The sequence below is a fragment of the Dioscorea cayenensis genome, chromosome 6, assembly GCF_009730915.1.
Source record: "Dioscorea cayenensis subsp. rotundata cultivar TDr96_F1 chromosome 6, TDr96_F1_v2_PseudoChromosome.rev07_lg8_w22 25.fasta, whole genome shotgun sequence".
NCBI classification, from domain to species: Eukaryota; Viridiplantae; Streptophyta; class Magnoliopsida; order Dioscoreales; family Dioscoreaceae; genus Dioscorea; species Dioscorea cayenensis.
In genome coordinates, this window is record NC_052476.1 from 985,776 (window position 1) to 1,007,722 (window position 21,947).

The 21,947-nt window shown below is 32.4% G+C and overlaps 2 protein-coding genes across 2 annotated transcripts; both read left to right on the top strand.

Moving 5' to 3' along the window:
* The first annotated feature begins 12,194 nt into the window (after window positions 1-12,194).
* LOC120263763 (transmembrane protein 45B-like) lies at window positions 12,195-13,587 on the top strand. The gene has a single exon (XM_039271737.1). It carries the CDS (start codon window positions 12,389-12,391, stop codon window positions 13,325-13,327), a length of 939 nt encoding a protein of 312 aa, XP_039127671.1. The 5' UTR covers window positions 12,195-12,388; the 3' UTR covers window positions 13,328-13,587.
* A 6,806-nt stretch (window positions 13,588-20,393) lies between these two features.
* LOC120263831 (zinc finger protein 8-like) lies at window positions 20,394-21,614 on the top strand. The gene has a single exon (XM_039271809.1). The coding sequence runs from the start codon at window positions 20,798-20,800 to the stop codon at window positions 21,566-21,568; it is 771 nt and encodes a 256-aa protein (XP_039127743.1). The 5' UTR covers window positions 20,394-20,797; the 3' UTR covers window positions 21,569-21,614.
* The last annotated feature ends 333 nt before the right edge of the window (window positions 21,615-21,947 follow it).

Genomic DNA, 21,947 nt, shown 5'->3' on the forward strand with positions numbered 1-21,947 from the left:
TCTCTTTTTCCCAGACTGTGGCCACAGTGTGAAAATCGTTTTACCTTATGCTTATAAAATTTTGGATAAATCACCTTGTACAACTTGATAATTAATTTTCCTAAAAAACATATTTTTTTAATAGAAGTAGTGATAAAGCGGGTGGAAAATAAAGAAATTTCCTTTCATCGTCTTAGCATTTATATTTTCTATAATATATCCTGATATTTTGACATGGAAGTCTTTATGCGTCTTTATGGCCATGAAAAATTTATTCTGCAGCTGAAATTAGTTTATAACTTTAAAACAAAGCTAAATGAGTGGTTTCAAAAATAAAATCATGTTATTAAATAAAAATATAATAACGAAATGTTCAGAATTATAATACAAAATCGTGAGAAATCTGTGAAAAGAAACAATGAAAGTGACTTTATATAACAAGCCCTAAATAGAAACTATCCATAATAATAGCAGGAATCTCCTCACAAGTGCACTTGGAACCTCTAGGAGCACTGGCAAAGAGATCTTTTGGTCATGGCATGGGCGATACCCATCCTTTTTTGCCCCAGCCAGATCAGGCCCTATACCTAGGGCCCATAATTTTTTAGCGTACCGCAATTTTTATATTTCTTTTAGAATATATTTAAAATTTTGTTTGCTATCATATTATCCATAATTATGTTTAAAATTTTAATTTTTTTTAAACTATAAAATTTGATATTTCAATATCCAATAAATTTAGAGATTATAATAAAGACAAGAATTTTTAATCCCTAAATTATTTTTAATTATATTTAAAAATTTTCATATACTATTATCCTATCGCATAAGTTATAATCTTACGTTTTAAATATTTTTCGTTACTTAAGTTTTAATTTATAAATAATATCCATTATCACATCAAATTTGATCTTATAATATATTAACAATTTTTTAAGGTTCCACAGATTTCATGCTTTATCTTTTTTATAAAAATTTATATTTCAAATTTTCATTTACTATTACACGTATACGCATAATTATAATCTTGAAAATTTGGTAATTTTTAAACTTCTCAAAATATTAATTTAAATTTATATCAATATACGTAAATTTGGTCTTATACTACATTTACAGTTTATATTTAAAAAAATTATATTTAAAATTCTCATTTACAATATCCTAACTACATACCTGTATTTTATCAGTATTGAGTTTTCTTATGCAGTGCAAATAATTAAATAAAAAATTAAAATAGGATTCCAAATCTCAAATTTTCTTTTCCATCAATATTTCATTTATTGTAATTATTAATAATAATTTATATTTTTATTTTATTATGAGTTTCATTATTTAATAAAATAATTTAAAAAATCATGGTTTTTGCCCTAAAACTTTATTTTCACTAGACTGACCCGTGTGTCTAAATTTTCTTTTAACATATTATTTTGGATATTATTTATTTTTATATTTATATTTAATAGGTATAATATTATTAAAGATTAAATTTTAGAATTTATATTTAAAAGATCACAATTAAATTAAAAATTTAAACAGCTATAAATCAAATATAAAAATAATATCACATAATAATTTATGAGTATTATGATGTTAGAAAATATTTGCACCGGCGTAATTTATGATGATTCTTATAATATCTTTGAACGCAACCAAGTATATATAAATTTTGTTGTTAAAGTTTTATATTTTAATAGGGTATTGGGAGGGATTTGATAACCCGGCATGAGGTTGTAACCACGATGCAGGATTCTCTCTCAATTTAAAAAACATATTGTTTAATTATTTTATTAATTATAATATATTAATTTAAAATAGAAATAAAAATATAGTAGGAATTAGTTTGATAACCATTGGGGTTGAAGTGCACGATCTGGAGTTCTTATCTCGAATTCAGGGGCGTTTGGATCAGGATTGAAGGGCAGGAATGGGAATCTGGTTCCAGGCTAAGCATTGTTGAGAGAGTAAGCAGGCGTGGGTTGCTCAGTATTGCTTTGGGAAAGGATTACTCAGGGAGGCGTCTGACCGAAACCAAAGGGAGAGTATACATAAGTTATAAAATTACAAATGTCATGGCGTATATAATTACATGTTATATTATATATTTACGCTACTTATTAAATGAATTTAATTAAATTATTTTGGAAAATTAAAATTGAAATCAATAAATGAATTAACCAATTAAGCGTGTTTGAGTGATATTATTATTAATTTAATAAATATATAATTGTTCAATAAATTATTAAGATTAATTATATAATTATAATATATTGAAATATATATATATATATATATATTATATTATAAAATAATAAATAATTGACAAATATTTATCATTAAACGCATAATCCATTGTTTTATATAATATTATACTATTTACTGAGGAGTATTGATGCTAATTTTACTACATCCTCGTTTCTTTTTCTATTACAATCCTTGTGCTTCATGCGAGCCATTTATTCTATTCACTTTTCAACATTCCTCTCTCTTACTGTCTAATTCATATTCACTTAATCAGGCGAAATTGCCAAAACCCTTCAACTATATTTAAAATGGTAAGGAAGGTTGATGGCAGCGCCGGGGTTAAAAGTAACTATGCGAGTTAAGTATCTCGTTAAAAAACATATTATTTAATTATTTTAATGAATTTTAATATAATAATTTTATTATTATGCAATATAAAATATTATTTTTTAATATTTATTATTATTTTGAAATATAATTTTAAAAATATATTATTATTTAATTATTTTTAATGATTGATAGTTTATTAACCCACCCACTTGCATCCCTATATATTTGTTGGTTTGTTTAAAGAAACAACAAATTCAGATCTAATTTTAAAATTTATTCATAAATTCCTCCTTCATGATGATTTCTCAAAGTGCATAATATTATCGAAATTAAATTTTTGGATTTATTTATAGAACAAATATAAATATAATGTCATAATAATTTATTAGTGTTAGGCCGAGATAATCATTGCCAACAATTACCTAATATTTTATGAGATTATTTGAAAATAATACATAATTGTAATTCTTTGTGTATGTTTGAGAATTGAAACTTAACTTCTAAATTATATTATTATTGTCGTTTCACTGTTCTTTTATTGTTAAAATCGTTGGAGACTAATGATCACAGTTTAGATCTTAAGATTTTTTCACATATAATAAGTAAAGTGCAACTAATATTTTTCTTTAGATTTAATGATGATTTCATCATTAGCTATCTTGTTGGTGATTATTATTGTTTTAAATTTACAGGATTATGGTGAGGAAGTCAGGAAGGCCTTCATATATTCTAGGAATATACAAGTCTCCTCGTGAGAGATTGTAGCATTGAATCTTTGTAGACCTGCCCATATGTCTAATTGATGTACTAGTTTTATTGTTGGATCTTAGAATACATGTATTTTTGTACCCATTTTACTGTGGGTAGTTGAATATTTGATCCATTTCATAGTTCTCTTAACTTTTATATTGTTATTTAACAGCAATCTAGGGCCAATGGATAAGTATGGTTAATTTTTAGGTTAGTTTATTTGCAGAGATCGGCAGATGACCGGCCAATCTAAGGCAATGGATCTGAACACTAAAACTTGCTTTTGTGATTATTGGTATGCACATATTTTATTACATATTTATACTTTCAAAGATGAAAAGAATTGATGTAGATTAAATTATCAAATAAACATTTGACATCTCAATATGATTCTTTTAGTATCACAAGCAAACACAGCTGAGAAGCCATAGCCAGTGAAAAGGTTGCACGAATTCCAATTAGAAGCTGAAACCACTTAAGATACACAGGTTTACATGCTTTTTAGCTATTATGGTTTCTTTTGTATTTTGGAGCTAAGCTCACTTAGATGTATCTTTGATTTCTTGAGACTTATATTGTGTCATAATTGTGGACTTTGTATTTAGGGTTGTATTATTTCGGCCGCAATCTGGCAAGCTTAGACATCTAACGAGGCCAGCATCTCTATCTATATAGACTTGATGCTAATTGTCTTTTTAGGTTGATGCTAATTGTCGCATCATCCTTACAATGACTTGCAGTTATAACCAAAGCTTGAAAATTAACATGATAAAAGCCTGTGTTTTATATTTTTGGTCTTCTATGTTAACGGGTAATTATTGTTATTATTATTATTATTTAAATTAATTCAGTAATTTGAATCACGGTAAACGAATTCTCTCTAGATGTCCCCGTACCACTCTGGGTTAAAAGGTAAATGTATGATTTTTCTGCAAAGTGCTAATTATGGGGTAGAGGTTATGGATCTGGAGTAGGGTTTTGGCGTCACACTATCCATCCTCTACAAAGTACTATGAACACAGATTTGGACGTAAGTCCAAATATTGTAGAATAAATTTGGTTTCTTTTATTTTAAAATCAAACCAGGCCGAAACTGAAGGATTTTGAATCACCTGATTATTTAAAATTCTGATGCTTCCGATATTCAAGAACAAGCAGCTTTAGTATGGTGCGTATAAACACCGAGCGTATTAAGGTCAGATAGTTTCCACGCCTGCTCATAAAATTTTTCTTTAAAACAAAAGAAGCGAAAAAAAAACCCTCATTTTATTAATGATCATTATATAACTAACCCACATATTCTCTTGTGAACTTTTTAATATGATCTGCTTCCTTTATTTTTTAGACTTTTTTCTCTCTTCTCTCTATTTTTTCCTACCCTCTGGGTTTCTTTTCTCTTGCACAGAATGTAAATAGCTTTTATTTTATAAGATCATATAAACAAATGTACTAATCTGCGCCTTTTTAAAAAAAAAAAAAATCTTGTGCTATTTCTATAAATCTATTAGGGTTTGTGCCTTGGTTAGATTTTACATAATAATTTATTTTTTTCTTTATCAATCTAGAGATAGAGTGTAAAGCCGGTTGTCCAAACCCACCGGACTTGGCAGTGCCTTGGCTAGGTCTTGGTCGATAAAGGCTGACTAATAACCAATCAAATCCACAATATTGACCCGCCAGGTCAAATTAGCTAAAAAACCGGACAGGTTTTCTTGGCGTTTTACATTTTAGTCCCTTTATAATTTTTAAATTTAGATACTAAAATTGTTTCTCTTTTTATTAATTTTAATAATATATTCGGCTAGATACCACTTTTTCCCTACAATTTTGCAAATGAATCCATTAGACTTTGTATTTCCACATTTTCATAGCTTTGCAAATAAATCCAAGATTTTAACTTTTTACATTTCTACTCACTATATTTTTGCAATTAAGGCCTCAAACTTTCACATTAACATTTGACTTTCAGTAAATTTCTCAAATTAACCCAATCTTTCCTATATTTTTGCATATATTTTTTTTTGGCCAAGTCGACAAGCGGCAAATGAAGAATGAGGCGAGTGGTCACGGTAGTTCAGTGGCTTGAGATGGCACTCTGCCAGGAATAATCACTTGCGCAGAGGAGGCAGGAGGTAATCCTCGCGGGAACTCGCGCCGGACCCAGGTCCTAAATTATAATCGGGAGATTGACTGGGCCTCAATTCTGACACTTAAAGTGGTCTCACAATTTAAATTTTGGCCAAAAGGTTATGTCTACTCTCAAAAAGCTTATTATTTATTTTTTCATGCTTTTGCAAACATGTCCTCAACCATTTCTCTATTTCACTACTATAACACAGATTCTTTTTTTCTTTTTGTGAGTGAGATGAAGTCCCTTAATCGATTGATTTCATGAGACATGGATTATATTTGGCTAAAAGAAACAAATTCTACATCCCTCAAATTAGAAAAAAAAATCAAACTAACCAAGTTACACCGTATATTTGATTTCACGTTATGTAATCCAAATCACATGGTATCACCTTATTATTTATGCATGGTAGGAAAAAAAAAATTCTATATTCCTTCATAACAAATGATTTTATCGCATATATATAAAATTTTTTTTAAAGCAAAAAAATAATTTTAATGTGATCATTCTATTCCCTTCTTCTCCTTTTCAGACTTACTTAGGAATCTTTAATATGAATCTATGATCTTCTCCTTTTTTTTCTCTCTCTGTTCTATATTTTGTATTTCCAAGTCTTTTGAGATTTTTTTTCTCTTCGCATTTAGGGTTTGCCTAGGTCACTTCTTCTCTCCTTCTTCTGTTTTCCACTTTCCTCTCCCATATTTCTGTCTCCAAATCCTCCCCTCAGCCCTCTTTCGATTTTTTTTCTACTTCCTTTGTTCTTTTACAGTTTTTTTTTAATAATTATTATTATTTACTTTTTGGTTTTTTTACACGAATCCAGAAATTTCCGTTGCAGGGAGATTAGTGTTTTATATAATTTTTTAAAATTTTATTTTGTAAAATTTAAAATTTAAGATTTTTTGAAATATAAAATAAATAATCTTTTATTTTTTATTTTATAATGTCTGTATATACCATAAATATATAATCTTATGACTACCTGAAAAATATATCTTATTTTTAGTAGATTTATGATTGAGAGGTCTACGGTTCGAAACTCTCAGATTCTGATTCGTATTTAGAGTCCATTTGAAGGTTTTGCATGAGGATTCTTTTGTTCTCTCTCTTGTCTCCGGAGTTAGGCGTGGGAATTATTTGCAATCGATCGAATAGCATAACTGGTACCGTTTACAGTTATTTTGTAAGCGCGAGCTTTGCTTGAAAAAAAATATCTATTAGCGGGAGTTTGTGCCATGATGGCCCAGGCCCGTATGAAAGGTGGATTTATAATAGTGTGTTGGTTGGTAGTGACCAGTCCGACCCATTTATTATTAGTAATAAAGGCAGGGTCAAAATGCACCCTAAACATAAATATGTGCTATTGAGAAAGGCATCGATGGTGAGAAAAAGAAAGAAGCGTGGTTTTGTTCTACCTGTGTCCATTCGAAAGAAGAAAGGTGAGAGAAAGCATCTCTTATTACAGATCCTCTCAGAATCGTACGAGTTTGTTTGGAGCAATCTTGGAGGGTAATTTCTTAGTCGGGTGTGATCATTCAAGAAAGGGGTTTTCTAGAGTTATTATTTGTATTTCTCCATTATTGGTGGTGATCTCAAGTGTGCATTTGCTTGAGGTTTTTAGGTACTGATTTTGATAGTGGATTTGATTCGGGCGTTGGCGTGGTTTTCCCTCTGAATAAGAGGGTTTTCCACTGCAAATTTTGTGTCAGCTTGATTGATTTCATTTATTGTTCGGGTTTAGACTCAAAAGATTATTTTTATTTATATCAGAAGCATTCTTTTCGCCAAAACTCAACAAGTGGTATCGAGAGCGTGAGGTTTGTTGATCCCAGGGTGTTTCTTGGTGTGAATTGAAAACGGAGGATTTTTAGGTACAATGATGAAATTATCTGCTCAAACTATTCAATTTGGAAGTCAAAGATGGAGGACCTTCTTTATCGCAAGGATTTATATGATCCTATTAAATTAGGAGCTACTAGCCAACCGGAAAAATCAGTGATGATCGGAGAAAAACGCATGTGGAAGACTGTAGGAACTATCCAGCCAGCTGGGTTGATATCGCTGTATATCATCATATAGCTAAAGAAGTTGCATGCACGCGTCTATGGAAAAAAATTAGAAAAATATGTATGAGAGGAAGAATGCTCAAATGAAAGCTTTTGTTATCGTAAAAGCTTACTGAATCGAAAAGCTTAGAGACGGGCGATCAATTCGTCGAACACTCGAGTGATTTTTCAAGATATGGTAAATCAATCGAGGCACCATAGAAAATAACACTAGATGATGAATTGCAAAGCATTATTGCTCTTGAGTTCTTTGCTCGCAGATTGGGAGACCTTGGTAGTGTCTCTTTCAGCAACTCGCTCCAGATGGTGTCCTATCTTTATCTATGGTAAAAGATAGTCTTTATAATGAGGAGACAAGAAGGAAAGATATGGGCATCGATACTTCACGGTGTTCTTATTCAGCGATTGCAGAGAAGGTAAGGGAGTAAAGAGTCGAGGTCCCAGGGCGCTCTAAGTCGAGGGCAAGTCATATCCAAAAGGCAAAATTCACTTGCTATCATATGGCAAAAGAAGACATGCTGAAGAAACCCAAGGATCCGGAAAAAGAACAAAATGATGAGAAGAATTCGAAAGAAGATGATGATCGAAAAATACCACGGTACATCTGATTCGTGAAGAAGAAGAGTCTGGTTGTACTTTTTCTTTAACTGAGGATGAAAGCCGAGTAACTCGATTCTTTGTGTTGAGTGGGTTATTGATTCCCAGCGATCATACCATGCTACATCAAAGAAGGAAGTTTTTACTACATACAAATCGTGAAACTTTAGCAGAGCAAAAGATGGGTAAACGTAGTATGCGATATAGTGGGTATTGGTGATGTTTGTGTAGAGACAAACGTCGGTTGTACATTGAATTTGAAAAACTGTAGCATATGTTCCGAGTTCAAGCTTTGAATTTGATTTCTACTCATGCTTTTGGACCTAGAAGGTTATTTCAATATCTTTGGTGACAAGAATTGAAACTTACTAAAGGTTCAATGGTAGTTGCTGAGGTACTTTGTGTCATACATTATACAAGACTCAAACTCGAGGATGATTAAAGGTGACTTAAAATGCAATTGAAGATGAAGCTTCCCTAGATTTGTGGCACAAGAGGTTGGCACATACGAGTGAAAAAGGCTTAGAGATTTTTGGCAAAAGTCTCTCATTTCCTTTGCTAAAGGTATGAGTTTAAACCCTTGTGATTATTGTTTATTTGGCAGCAACATAAAGTTTCATTTAGTAAGTCCTCCGAAAAGAAAAACTAATGTTCTTGAGTTAGTTTATTCTGATGTATGTGGTCCCATTGATGTGGAAACTCTAGGGGTGGTAGATATTTTGTTACTTTTATTGATGATGCTTCACGAAAGGTTTGGGTGTTTGTTTTGAAATCAAAAGACCAGTGTGTTTCCATTACTCAAGCAATTTCATGTCATGGTGGAAAGAGAGAAGGGTATCCTCAAGTGTCTTCGCAGATGACAATGGAGGTGAATACACTTCAAAAGAGTTTGAAAAATTATCGCTTGGAGCATGGCATGGACATGAAAAGACTACTCGCTACTCCACAAAGACAATGGTGTGAAAGTCGAAGAACAAACTGTAACCATTCGGAGAAGGTCGGATGCATGTTAAAATGGCTAATCCGCTTAAGCCATTTTGGGGCGAAGCCCTTTAACACAAACTTTGCTACCTAATGAATCGATCTCCATCGACACCTTTAGATTTTGATGTTCCTGAGAGAGTATGGTCTGGGAGAGATATTACTTACCTCATTTAAAGGTATTTGGTCACGCAAAGCTTTTGACATGTACCGAAGTGAGCAAAGCGTAAACTTGATGCGATGGCTATTTCATGCATTTTTTCAGGGTTACGGAGATGCGTGAGTTTGGTTACGTGCTAGGGGATCGATGAAGAAAAAGGTCTTTAGATCCGTAGATGTTATCTTCCGAGAATATAAGACCTTGGTTGATTTTGAAACATCAGAGAAGAATAGTGACATTTTCTTTTTCGAAAGCTGCCATCTCCAACTGAGACTATCACAAATGACGAGGAATTACATGAAGAGTCATGGATCTAATGATATGATCGAATGCATTGATGTCGATGATAGTGTTGAGCAAGGAGTTGTCACTCACTCGAAATTAGAGAAGAACCCTCACCGTAAGATCAGCCCGAGAACATCGTCCATTTACTAGATATCCCGACTCAGAGTATATTACGATCATCAAGAGGGGGAGCCGAAAGCTTTGAAAGAAGTTCAAAAATCACAAACAAAAAGGCACATCGATAAAAAGCTATGCATGAGGAGATGAATTCTTTAATGAAGAATGATACTTATGAGCTTGTCGAGCTTCCTAAAGATAGAAAAGCCTTGAAGAACAAGTGGGTGTTCAAGTTGAAGATGGATGGTGAGAAGATAGTAAAAATATAAAGCTCGCTTTGGTGGTCAAAGGTTTTTAATCGAAGCAAGGAATTGACTTTTGATGAGATTTTTCTCCTGCTGTGAAGATGAGCTCTATTCGGTTATTCTTGGATTAACTGCCAGCTTTGGACCTTGAGCTTGAGCAAGTTAGATGTGAAGACAAAGATTTCTTCATGGTGATTTGGAAGAAGAAATTTACATGGATCAACCAGAAGGTTTTGAAGCTAAAGGGAAGGAACACATGGTTTGCAGGTTAAAGAAGAGTTTATATGGGTTGAAACAAGCACCAAGACAATGGTATAAAAAATTTGATTTTTTCATGATAAGTCATGGCTATATTAGAACAGATGCAGATCATTGTGTGTACTTTAAAGTGCTTCCAGATGGTAAATTTATCATCCTTCTGTTATATGTGGATGATATGCTTATAGTAGGACAAGATATTGCCATGATTAATGTTTTGAAAAAGCAGTTGTTTGGCTCTTTTGACATGAAAGATTTAGGGCCAGCACAACAAATTCTCGGCATGCAAATTCTTCGTGACAGGAAAGCCAAGAAGTTGTGGTTGTCACAAGAGAAGTATGTTGAGCGAGTTTTGAGTAGATTTAATATGAAGAGTGCTAAACCAGTTAGCACACCTCTTGCTAATCACTTTACACTTAGCAAGAAATCTTGTCCTACTACTCAAGAAGAAAAGGAAGATATGGCAGCAATTCCGTACTCATCTGCAGTTGGGAGTCTTATGTATGCTATGGTATGTACCCGGCCAGATATTGCTCATGCAGTTGGTTTAGTCAGCAGATTTCTCTCTAATCCAGGTAGAGTACACTGGGAGGCTGTGAAGTGGATCTTCAGATATATGAGAGGTACTTCAAAGATGTGTTTAGGTTTTGGAGGTTCAGAACCAATTCTAGAAGGATACACAGATGCGGATATGGCAGGTGACCTTGATGATAGAAAGTCAACTTCAGGGTTTGTGTTTACTTTTGCGGGGGGAGCTGTTTCATGGCAGTCCAAGTTACAAAAATGCATAGCTTTATCCACCACTGAAGCGGAGTATATTGCTTTGACTGAAGCAGGCAAAGAAATGCTTTGGATGAAAAGATTTTTTCAAGAATTGGGCTTGAAACAAGATGAATATATGGTTAATTGTGATAGCCGTGAGTGCATTAGAATTAAGCAAGAATGCCACATATCATTGTCGCACTCAAGCATATTGATGTGAGGTACCATTGATCTCGTGATGCCATAAATAAGAAAGAAATATGTCTCAAGAAGATCCCCACTCGATAAAAAAATCCAACAGACATGTTGACTAAGGCAAAGTGACTCGTGATAAACATCGCCTCGTGCCAAGGCAGTGGGACTGAATTGCAAATGAAGAGTTGAAGTGTGGACATCTCCCCATGGGCTGGAGGGGGAGATTGTTGGTTTGGTGGCCAAACTTCTATCCAGCCCATTTATTATTAGTAATAAAGACAGGGGGCAAAATGCAAAAAAAACCCTAAACATAAATATGTGGCTATTGAGAAGGCATCGATGGTGAGAAAAAAGAAAAGAAGCGTGGTTTTGTTCTCTGTGTCCATTGAAAGAAGAAAGGTGAAGAAAGCATATCTTCTTTTATTGAATCCTACTCAAATCGGCAAGTTTGTTTGGAGCAATCTTGGAGGGTAATTTCTCTAGTTTTTTTTTTTTGGTGTGATCATTCAAGAAAGGGGTTTTCTAGAGTTATTATTTGTATTTCTCCATTATTGGTGGTGATCTCAAGTGTGCATTTGCTTGAGAGTTTTTTGTACTTGTTGATTTTGATAGTGGATTTGATTCGGAGTTTGGCCCGTGGTTTTTTCCCTCTGAATAAGAGGGTTTTCCACGTAAATTTTGTGTCTGCTTGATTGATTTCATTTATTGTTCAGTTTAGTACCCAAAATTATTTTATTTATATCAAGAAGCATTTGCTGTGCAAAACTCAACAATATTTTCACCTTAGTTACACTTGGAATCTGAACATCTTGTCTTATACAATAAATATATGTTATTAAAACCACTTTACACAAATCTCTCATTTATTTAAATAATTATTATATTGATTTTTAACCTTTAAATACAATATATCTATATATATATATATATATATATATATATATATATATAGATAAAGATGTATACATGAAGAGAGTGCAACTCATCCAAGAAAATGATGAAACTCATTAATTAAACCCCTTGAATAACAAAGTCTTGTGAGTCAACCCTCAAACATGTACATCCAAACAACCAAAACAAGCAAATTAACCTCCCCTCCAAGCCAAGTACATGCATACATACTCTTCAAAGCCTCCAAACTTTGAAACCTTGAAACTCTTACAAGATGAAGAACTCTCTGGATCCTCTTAATTCCCTATTAAAACCCCTCATTCATCACCCGGCCTCTTCACCCATTATTCCTTAACCATCTTAACTTCTCTCCATCTCTCTCTTTTAAACTGTCCTTATTATGGGCACTCTTGTAGGACATGTTGCCCCAGGGTTTGGGTTCCTTCTCATTGGCTTATGGCACTTATTCAATAACACAAAGCTCTATAGTCTCAATCCCAACACCTACATCTCTCTCCCATGGTTCCCTTCACCTTTACTCAAATACCTTGAGCTTATTCTCATCATGATTGGCAGCTCTATATCTGTTTCCATGGAGCTTTTCATTGGCCCTGCAGACCACCAACCTTTTGACAAAGATGGTACCATCCCTTCCAACCACTTGCACAACTTTGAGCATGCTTCCATCTCTCTCACCTTCTTCATCTATGCTTTCTTTACCATGGTGTTTGATCATGTGAAACTCAAGTCCAAGGACTCCATGACTCAGCTTCTTGGTGCACTGGCTTTTGGACAACAACTTCTCTTGTTTCACTTGCACTCTTCTGATCATATGGGAGTTGAAGGACAGTATCATTGGCTTCTCCAAATAGTGATCTTTTTATCTCTTTGTACAACCATACTTAGCATAGCCTTCCCCAAGAGCTTCACTGTTGCTTTCACAAGGTCTGCAAGTATTGCTTTTCAAGGTGTTTGGTTCATTGTCATGGGGTTTGCTCTTTGGACTCCTGGGTTCATTGCCAAAGGGTGTTTTATAAACAGTGAGGATGGACACCAAGTAGTGCGCTGCCATGATGATGAGTCTTTGCACAGGGCTAAGTCTTTGGTTAACATTCAGTTTAGCTGGTTCACTGCTGGGTTTGCTGTGGTTTTAATGGTGTTGTTCTTGTTAATGAACCACAAGTATTCAGAGTTATCACAAGAACAGTATGTGTCTTTGGATAATAAGACTAGTGATGAGGAAGAAGAAGACTTGGAAGGCCAAATGAAACTTCAAGAGACTTCTAGCTTTATTCACATGGGGAAAGGATTCATGAAGTCTATGGATCTTGAAAGGTGAAATTAAGAGATTAATTATTAGGTTTTAATTATGTCTCTTGATAAGTTGTAGTGTGTGTATATAACTATACATGTGTCTTTCTTGATTTCTTTTTCTTCATTCTTCTTCTTCTTCTTCTTCTTCTTCTTCTTCTTAATTTTCTCTATTCCATATTCAAAGTGTGTGTAAGATATATATATACAGTGAGAGGGGGGAAAAAGGTGTAATTAAATTAAACATTAAATTCATTTTATCTTTTATCTTTTTTTAAGGTTTCCATGTGGTTTCTACTTTCTTGAGTTATGAGAGTTGGGAGTCTGTTTCTATTTTTTATGGGTTTAATTAATTGAATAGACCCTTTTCAAGTGTTAGGTGAGCAAAGGGCTTTCCTTTTGGGTCCATTGATCTTTATCTTATACATATGTACTCTGTCAACGTTCACAGAAACGTAAGCTGTGAACGTTGATACTCCCTCGCTGATTTCAACCAGCGGCATCGCACACCGCTCGCGATCAGCAATATCACTGCACTCATTCGTGAAGCGACGTAAAAAAGTCGAGATCGCGATGATTTTCGATCCGAACCGTCCAATCAATCTCGAAAGACAAGAATCGAATCAATCACGTCTATCCAACCTTATGAAAAGATAGTACATCATCATCATCGGACTACTTACTGAACGTTCGCTGACGTATGATGTTTTAACTATATATATATATATATATACATAATATTAATTACATTTCTTTATTTCTCTGTGATTATTGGTGGTGGTCTTGGTGGGTCTTTTCCTTTTGGACATTATGATGATGTCTTGGCTATTATTATTATTTTTTTAAAATTTATTATTTATAGTTTACAAAATGAAAAAAATAAATATAAATTTATTTTAAATATACCACTCATCCTCATTTTGTACATGAGAATCTCCCATCAAGTGTATAATTAAGTAATTTGGTTCATCATGCGTTGGGTAAATATTGAATGTGCATATAAGAATAAAATATTTTAGCATTAACTGAAAATTGGCAATTTTTTTAAGTTATTTTTATTTTATTATTGATACAAAATTAAAAAAAATGGGATATATATAAATAGATATATTGAAAGAGAGAAAATTGATTAATTTAAAGTTGCATTGTTTGGTAAGGTTTAATTAGAATGATTTTAGTTGAAGACAAAAGAAGATAATTAATGATGTGATTGGTATTTTAAGAGTTAAATAGGAAACTTAAAAGAAGGGAATTGGATTCTCTTTTGATTTGTTAAAACATCATCAAATTAAGCAAAAATTATTTATAGTTTTATTAGTTGAATGCTAGTTGGAACACACAAATGAATTCCTTGGATGCTAGACATGTGTATCATCTTATCCCTTTGAATCACAATGTTTGAAACTTAGAATTTCGTATGCGAAACTTTAACACAAACAAATAGTGGTGGATCAATGCAAAACCACTTTGTCTTCCAATCAATTATGTCAATTGATGTTTAACCTTCTACGATGGCTACTATATATAATGATCTATTGACACTGACTCTCTTGTGTAAGATGTTTGTGTTCGTATTTTTACCAAAGAGCATGTTCAAACTTCACCTCCTCTTATACAAGGTAAAGATACAAATGAGTTTAAGTATTTATGTTTTATCTGTGCATGCTTCTAACCTGATTTGTTTATTTTGTCAATATATGTATACCTATAAAAGTGATAGGAATTTAACTTGACTTTAAATATTTATTGAGGCAAGTGTTATTAGGAGTATATATATATATTCATAATATATATATATATGTATATATATATATATATATATATATAGAGAGAGAGAGAGAGAGAGAGAGAGAGAGGTTACCCTCTTGTCTTTGTTGGTTCAATTAGACAATTAGCAAGAGCTTACATGTGGTCATCGTTTGGACTAGATATAACTAAATGGATGGTGTTAATTAAGGTTCAAGAAGCCAGCCTTATATCCTGATAGTTTTGAAGGTTTTGGGTTTACATCAAGTCACAACAATTTGACATATATATAATTTGGCATTTTAGATTGATATATAAGGCTTGAATTGATGTTATATTAATCCTTTTCTTTATATATATATTCATTTTCTGACTTTTTCTTGATCCATTTTATTAATGAAAATCAATTGGGTTTAGGCAAAAAATAAAAGATTAACAAAAAATTAATTTATGCAAAAGTTCATCCAAACATCTCTAGGAACTCTTTTCAATCTAAAATGTCTTTAAGTTTTTCTCCCCTATCTAAAATGTCACAATCCTTTTCTATTATTTACTCTCTCATGGGCTAAGTTGTGAGCTCAATGGGCTGCATCCAATTAAAGTTTACGGAATCCATCAAACTTGAAACATTCTATATATATATATATATATATATATATATATATGTATATATGTATATATCACTTCTGTGGCATGAATAATTAACAAAATTTTATATAAATAATAAAACAAAATTTTACCTCCAATCATTCTAAAACGTTTTCAAACCACTTAATTATGCACCAAATATTAATGAAAGTAAATAAAAAACACTCTAACAAGTAGAATGTTCTATATATATATTTGCTTCAATTTACATATATATCACCAAAAGTCTTGATGCAAACACATCCATATGTATACATAAATATATAAATCAATCCCAAGGATATACACAAACATCAATGGTCCTACCCCAATTGCAAAGAAACAAAGAAGAAAACTACAAGTGTGGGGAATACTATGCAGTGAAATGAAAAGGAAAACTCTTGGGAATTGAAGAGAATTTGAGGTTGGACCACTAATGATGGTGCCAATGGTGACAAGTAACATGGTTTACTTAATTGATGAGCTTTGTCTTTCTGTCTTCTTTGTGTAAGGAGTCAGGACTATTGCTACACTTGATGAACCTTGGCAACTAGTTATTTAGTTAGACTATAAGCAAAGAAAGCACACTGAACATCATGCATGTGGCCTTTGTGTAAGTGGTACCTCTCATCTTAATGAGATTGTTAGGCTTGCTAATTCACATGATCATCACAAGCTGGTGCATATATGTACCACATGAGCATCTTATGTATGTGCTTAATATATAACTTGGAATATTAATTATTAGTATGGCTAAAGAAGATATGGTACTATTTCATTGATATTAATTTGTTAATGAGTGGGAGAAGGGGACCAGTATATGCATCAATGTTATTACATGTTTCATGTGATTGAATGAAGTTTCAATCTACATATATGAAGACATAAATTTCATATGCTTTAAGATGTATATATATATATGATGATGTATTTTGAGAATAATTGAAATATGGTACTTTTTGTACATGCATGAATGATTTAAAGGAGGTGTGTGTACATATTATATTATTAAAGCTAGCTAGCATGAAAGCCAACCGAAAAAACAACAAAATAAAGCTGGTTATCTTTGGATGAATGGCATGGCATGGTGGTCCTAAATCATGTTTCAAAGCTATGCTCTTTGGTGTGGCCTTGAGAAAGCAACATGCCAGCATGGCTTTGAAACAAGGATCCTTTCGTTCAATGAAAACTGTTGAACTGTCCTTATCATGTGGCCCCTTAAAACTTTCAAGAAACATACATCATACATACATACATACCTATATATATATAGGTAGAAAAAATTAAGAGAGAAATTTTTTAATGATTTGTAGAGTTTAGTTTTCTCACTTGAATTCCTTGAATGAGTTGAATTTAGATTAAGATGTATGAAACTAATAATTAAATTGTTCTAGAGAGTGAATGGATGTTCACCGATCACCATTAGTCACATTTTTCACATCAAATATTCTTCACAAGGTGAGCATAAGATATAGTAATTAAAGGGAAATAAATATATTACTTGTATTATATATATATATATATATAGAGAGAGAGAGAGAGAGAGTAGCATATGGTGGTCCTAAGAAGATCATTGATTAACATTGATTTGATTGTCACTAAGTTAAAGAGAAAGAAATGATGGATAATTGCAATAAATTGTGGGTTTACCATTTATAATTTTGTTTGAATTTCAATATATATATATATATATATATATATATGTGTGTGTGTGTGTTTATTTCTCTAAAGAGAGATTGACACAATTTAACTACATGGTTGGTCATAAATTAAGCCAATGTAAATATTTTAATTAATTCATATCAGTATGATCGATTAATAAAGATGTTTATTAATCAAAACATGCAGTAAGATTATATAAATAATTTGATCAATAAGAAAGTCATTATTTACAAGCTTAAGCTTTGTTCAAACTCAAAGGCTAGGCGACAAATATATTTAAAAAAATTCTTATAAAGAAAAATAATAATTTTTAAATTTTGATGTTTTAAAAACAAATAATAGAATGATGGATGGAAAACATGTAAAATTATTTATTTATTATTTGGAGCTTTGTCAATTAAATTATCTTTATCATTTCATTGAATAATCCAAGCACTACACCGTTTATTTTGTTTCATCCATGGTCACCTCATTATGGCTTGAATTAATGAATGTTGGTTGTTGCTGTTGTTGTTTATACTTTAGAGGAGTGGAATTGAATCTAGGGTTCTTATAAGGCTAGGCGACAAATATATTTAAAAAATTCTTATAAAGAAAAATAATAATTTTTAAATTTTGATGTTTTAAAAACAAATAATAGAATGATGGTGGCAATTTTTTGACACGATCTAGGAGGGTTTGAGTGTGCGTAAGCGGGTTAGTGTCATGAGGTCGACCCGTTTATGACCTGCCCTAAATTAAGCGGGTTCGATGTCATAAAGCGGGTTGACACGTATATAACATGATTAACTTCGTTTAATATGAATAGGTAAATGTGTACGATAGTAAAACTTTGATAAATTAATTGAATTATTCTCACAGCAAATATGATGTTTAAGTATTTTTATGTTTAATGTTAGTTTGTATTTTTTAAAAAAATGTTTTTGATTAAAAAAATTACGTGTCGCGTGATCGTGTCGTGTGGCGTGTTAAGCGTGTCGTGTTTTAAAGCGGATAAAAGCAGTCGTATTGACCTGTTTAAAGACTTAAAGCGTGTTAAGCGTTTTACGTGTCGTGTCATGCGCGGGTTTTAGGCGTGTCGTGTTTGTGTTCTAAAAAAATTACCGGGTTTAATAATCGTATGCGTGTTAGGTGTCGAGGTTAAGCGTGTCGATTCACGGTCGGCAACCCGACGAACACGACCCGTTAACCCGTTTTGCCACCCCTAGTTCTTATCAAGGGACATTAATGGAAGGAAACCAAAAATTAACCTACATTTGAGGTTTGTAATTTATTTTTCTTTTTATTTTGATTTATTTTCAAAATTTTGAACCTTAATAGTTTAAATAAAATGGAATTGCACCATTTTTAACATATAAAATTTATGATTTTAGACTTTGAGTATCCATAATTATTAATTTTACAGTAACAATTATACTATTTAATTGTAATGCACAAACAAAAAGTTATAATTTTGTAAATCTTGATTATTATTTTATTTTTAAATCAAAATAAATAATGACATTAACAACCTCTAAAGTCCAGCTCATTTAGTACTTTACATGTAAAATTATTTATTTATTTATTTAAAAAAATAAAAAAAATCATAACTTTATTAAACTAAAACAAGCAACATAGATATGAAAATACAGAAAATACGTTATAAGCGATAAAACAGAAAATAAACTGGTGAAAAAATAAAATAAAATTATTCATTTTGATATTTACCATGATCGGGCCCATTGAATTGATATAATGGAAGCATGATTAAAATGACTAAATTTGTACATTTAAAATTATAAATGAATAGTAAATAACAAAAACAAATAGAATAGATTAACATCGGCTTTAATCTTCAAGTAAATGTAAATATTAACCTTAAAAACAAGGTACTAACATAAATAACAAATAGAATAGTAGGTACCAATTTCCAAAAACAAAAACATAAACAAAAAAAAAACAGTAAACACCACAAAGTTTCTGAAATCTATATTTGTACTTTTTTTTCTAGCAAGGTTCAGTGCTTAATGATCACATTTACTATTTGAGCCAAAAACTCTGTCAAACACCAGAGAACTGATATATATATGATCCTCAAAGCCTAGAAATGCTCAAAACCATGAAAAGGAAAGAGCCCAAATGATATATTATATTATATTATATTATATATATATATAACAAAGTAACACACACACACCGACATGCATACAGATAACAACTCTCAGCATCTCCATAACTGAGAAAACATAGTCGTTTTCAAGCAGTGAAAAATATGCAAAGCCTTTGGGAACAGAGAAGGTAAATGAGAAAGGGATGTATGGTTGGGCTACACTAGTACCCTTCCCTTTTTCCCCCCCTTTGAAAATGACTATCATGTCATCTTCTGCTTGTTCTTATTACTATTATTTATTACTATCATTATCATCAATTTTAAATGCATTAATTAATTGTAAAGTTAAAAAAAAAAAGATGGTAGTTCATGCACTGAGGAAGATATATATAAATACAAAACATATTTGGTAATATATATATATTTTTTTAATGAGGCTATAATTAGGATATATATGAATGCAGAATTAATATTTTGAAAGTGCATGCAAAAACAAGATTGTGGGTTATTTTTGGGAAATACCCACACAAACACAAATGGCATTGACATGCAGCTATCATACAGTAACAAAAGTATCCTATGTGGAAAGAAACCAAGTTATGGGGAATGAGTTTTGGTTTTGGCTTTGGCTTTAGCTTTAGCTTTGACTATGGCTTTGGATTCCACTTGAAATTTATATACACACACACACACAGTGGTTGCTAAGTGATGGTTAATTGAGTGCTTTTTCCTGGCAATTCATATCTGTATATATGTTTTCAGAAAAAGTAAAGCTTAAGGTGAAAAAAAGAGATAGAATGTAAAAGCAACATCAAGGAGTACAATTTTCACCCATTCTGATGATCCACACAAGATAGAGAAATAGGACCACAAACACACTACTCTGACAAGATATAAACAGTAGCTATGAAGATTGAAGAGGCCATCACACCACAGCAACCAATACTTCTCTAGCTCATCATCCAAAACACTCACACTTATCATTATTATTTCTGAGCCAGTGCACAGAGAAATTAACAAGAGAGACCACTTGTGTGTGTGTGTTGAGTGTTCACTCCTTACTCATGCAATGAAATCAAGATCTATTACTGTCCACAATACCAATGTCTCATCATAGTACTTCCATATATATAAATTTGTATTTCTTTGTTTAGGCTGCCATTAGATCACAGTACACTCCTCTTCTCTGTCACCTTTACAACAACCCTAAATATGCCCAACTGCAACCCTAACCCTAACCCTAACCCTAGCTAACCCTAAGAAGAAGAAGAAGAAGAAGAAGAACGTTTTTCTTTCCCCCAGTATACTCTTCTTCTCTTTTAGTTTTTGTTTCTCTCCTCTTTTTCATAGAAAGAAGAAGACACACAAGAAGAAATGAGTAACATAGAAGCTCAAGACATGATGACAGTGATGACAGTGGAGTCATTCTCTCAACTTCCTTTTCTCCGGCCAGCTCCACCAAGAGAGAAACAAAACTCCATGATCTCCAAACCCCCTCTTCGCCTTTTTTTCGGCTTTGAAGTTCCTCAAGAACCAAACACTCATCAATCTTATGATCATGCTAGTCATAACACCATTTGTAAAAAGTTCAACATTCAAAGTGAAAGCGCCGGAACCACCGCCGGAGACTCCGGAAAAAGGTTTAGCTGCCGTTACTGCTCTCGCAACTTCCCAACTTCTCAAGCTCTTGGCGGCCACCAGAACGCTCACAAACGTGAACGCCAACATGCAAAGCGTTTGCAGTTGCAGTCCATGTCTTCTAACCTCCACCATGGCCCCCCTTCCATTGTTGAAGGCCAGGTCATTAGCTTTCATTCTCTTAGCTCTTTCCCATCCTTCTCTCATAACCAGTACCCCATTAATGGTGGTTTGAGGACAGTGTTACAACCCATTAATGGCAACCCTGTGCCATGCTTGTGGAGAGCTTATGGTGATGGTGGAGTGGGGATTAGTAATCCTTTGTTTGGAGGAGGAGAAGACTGTTACAATGTGGGAGGTTTCAGTGATACTCTCATTAATGGTTCTTCATCTTCTACTACTACTACTTCTTCTTCTTCTTCTTCTTCTTCTCAGAGATATCATGATCATATCCATGAATCTAGTTTGCTGCCAAAAGACAATGTGAGTTTGGATTTGCATTTGTAGTTAATTACTTTTGTAGCAAATCAACAATAGATTATGTTCATGCTTACATTCTTGCTTAATTTCTTTCTTTCTTTCTTCGCTTCTTCTGAAGATTATTGTCTCTTAATTAATTTCCACATTTAGCTAATAAATTTGATTTTCATAGTATAAATATATATATATATATATATATATGGCCTTCTTGTTCTTTATGTCTGACATTTATATTTGGCCTTGTGATCAGCTTTCTGTGGTCTCTTCCCTTTTTGACATTGAATAATCTTACTCGGATTGGAAAATACTAGTTTTAAATTAATTATTATTGTTGTTGTTATTGTTGTTGTTATTTTTATAAGATATATATGGGTGAAAAATAAATGTGAGATGAAAAGTTTAAGGT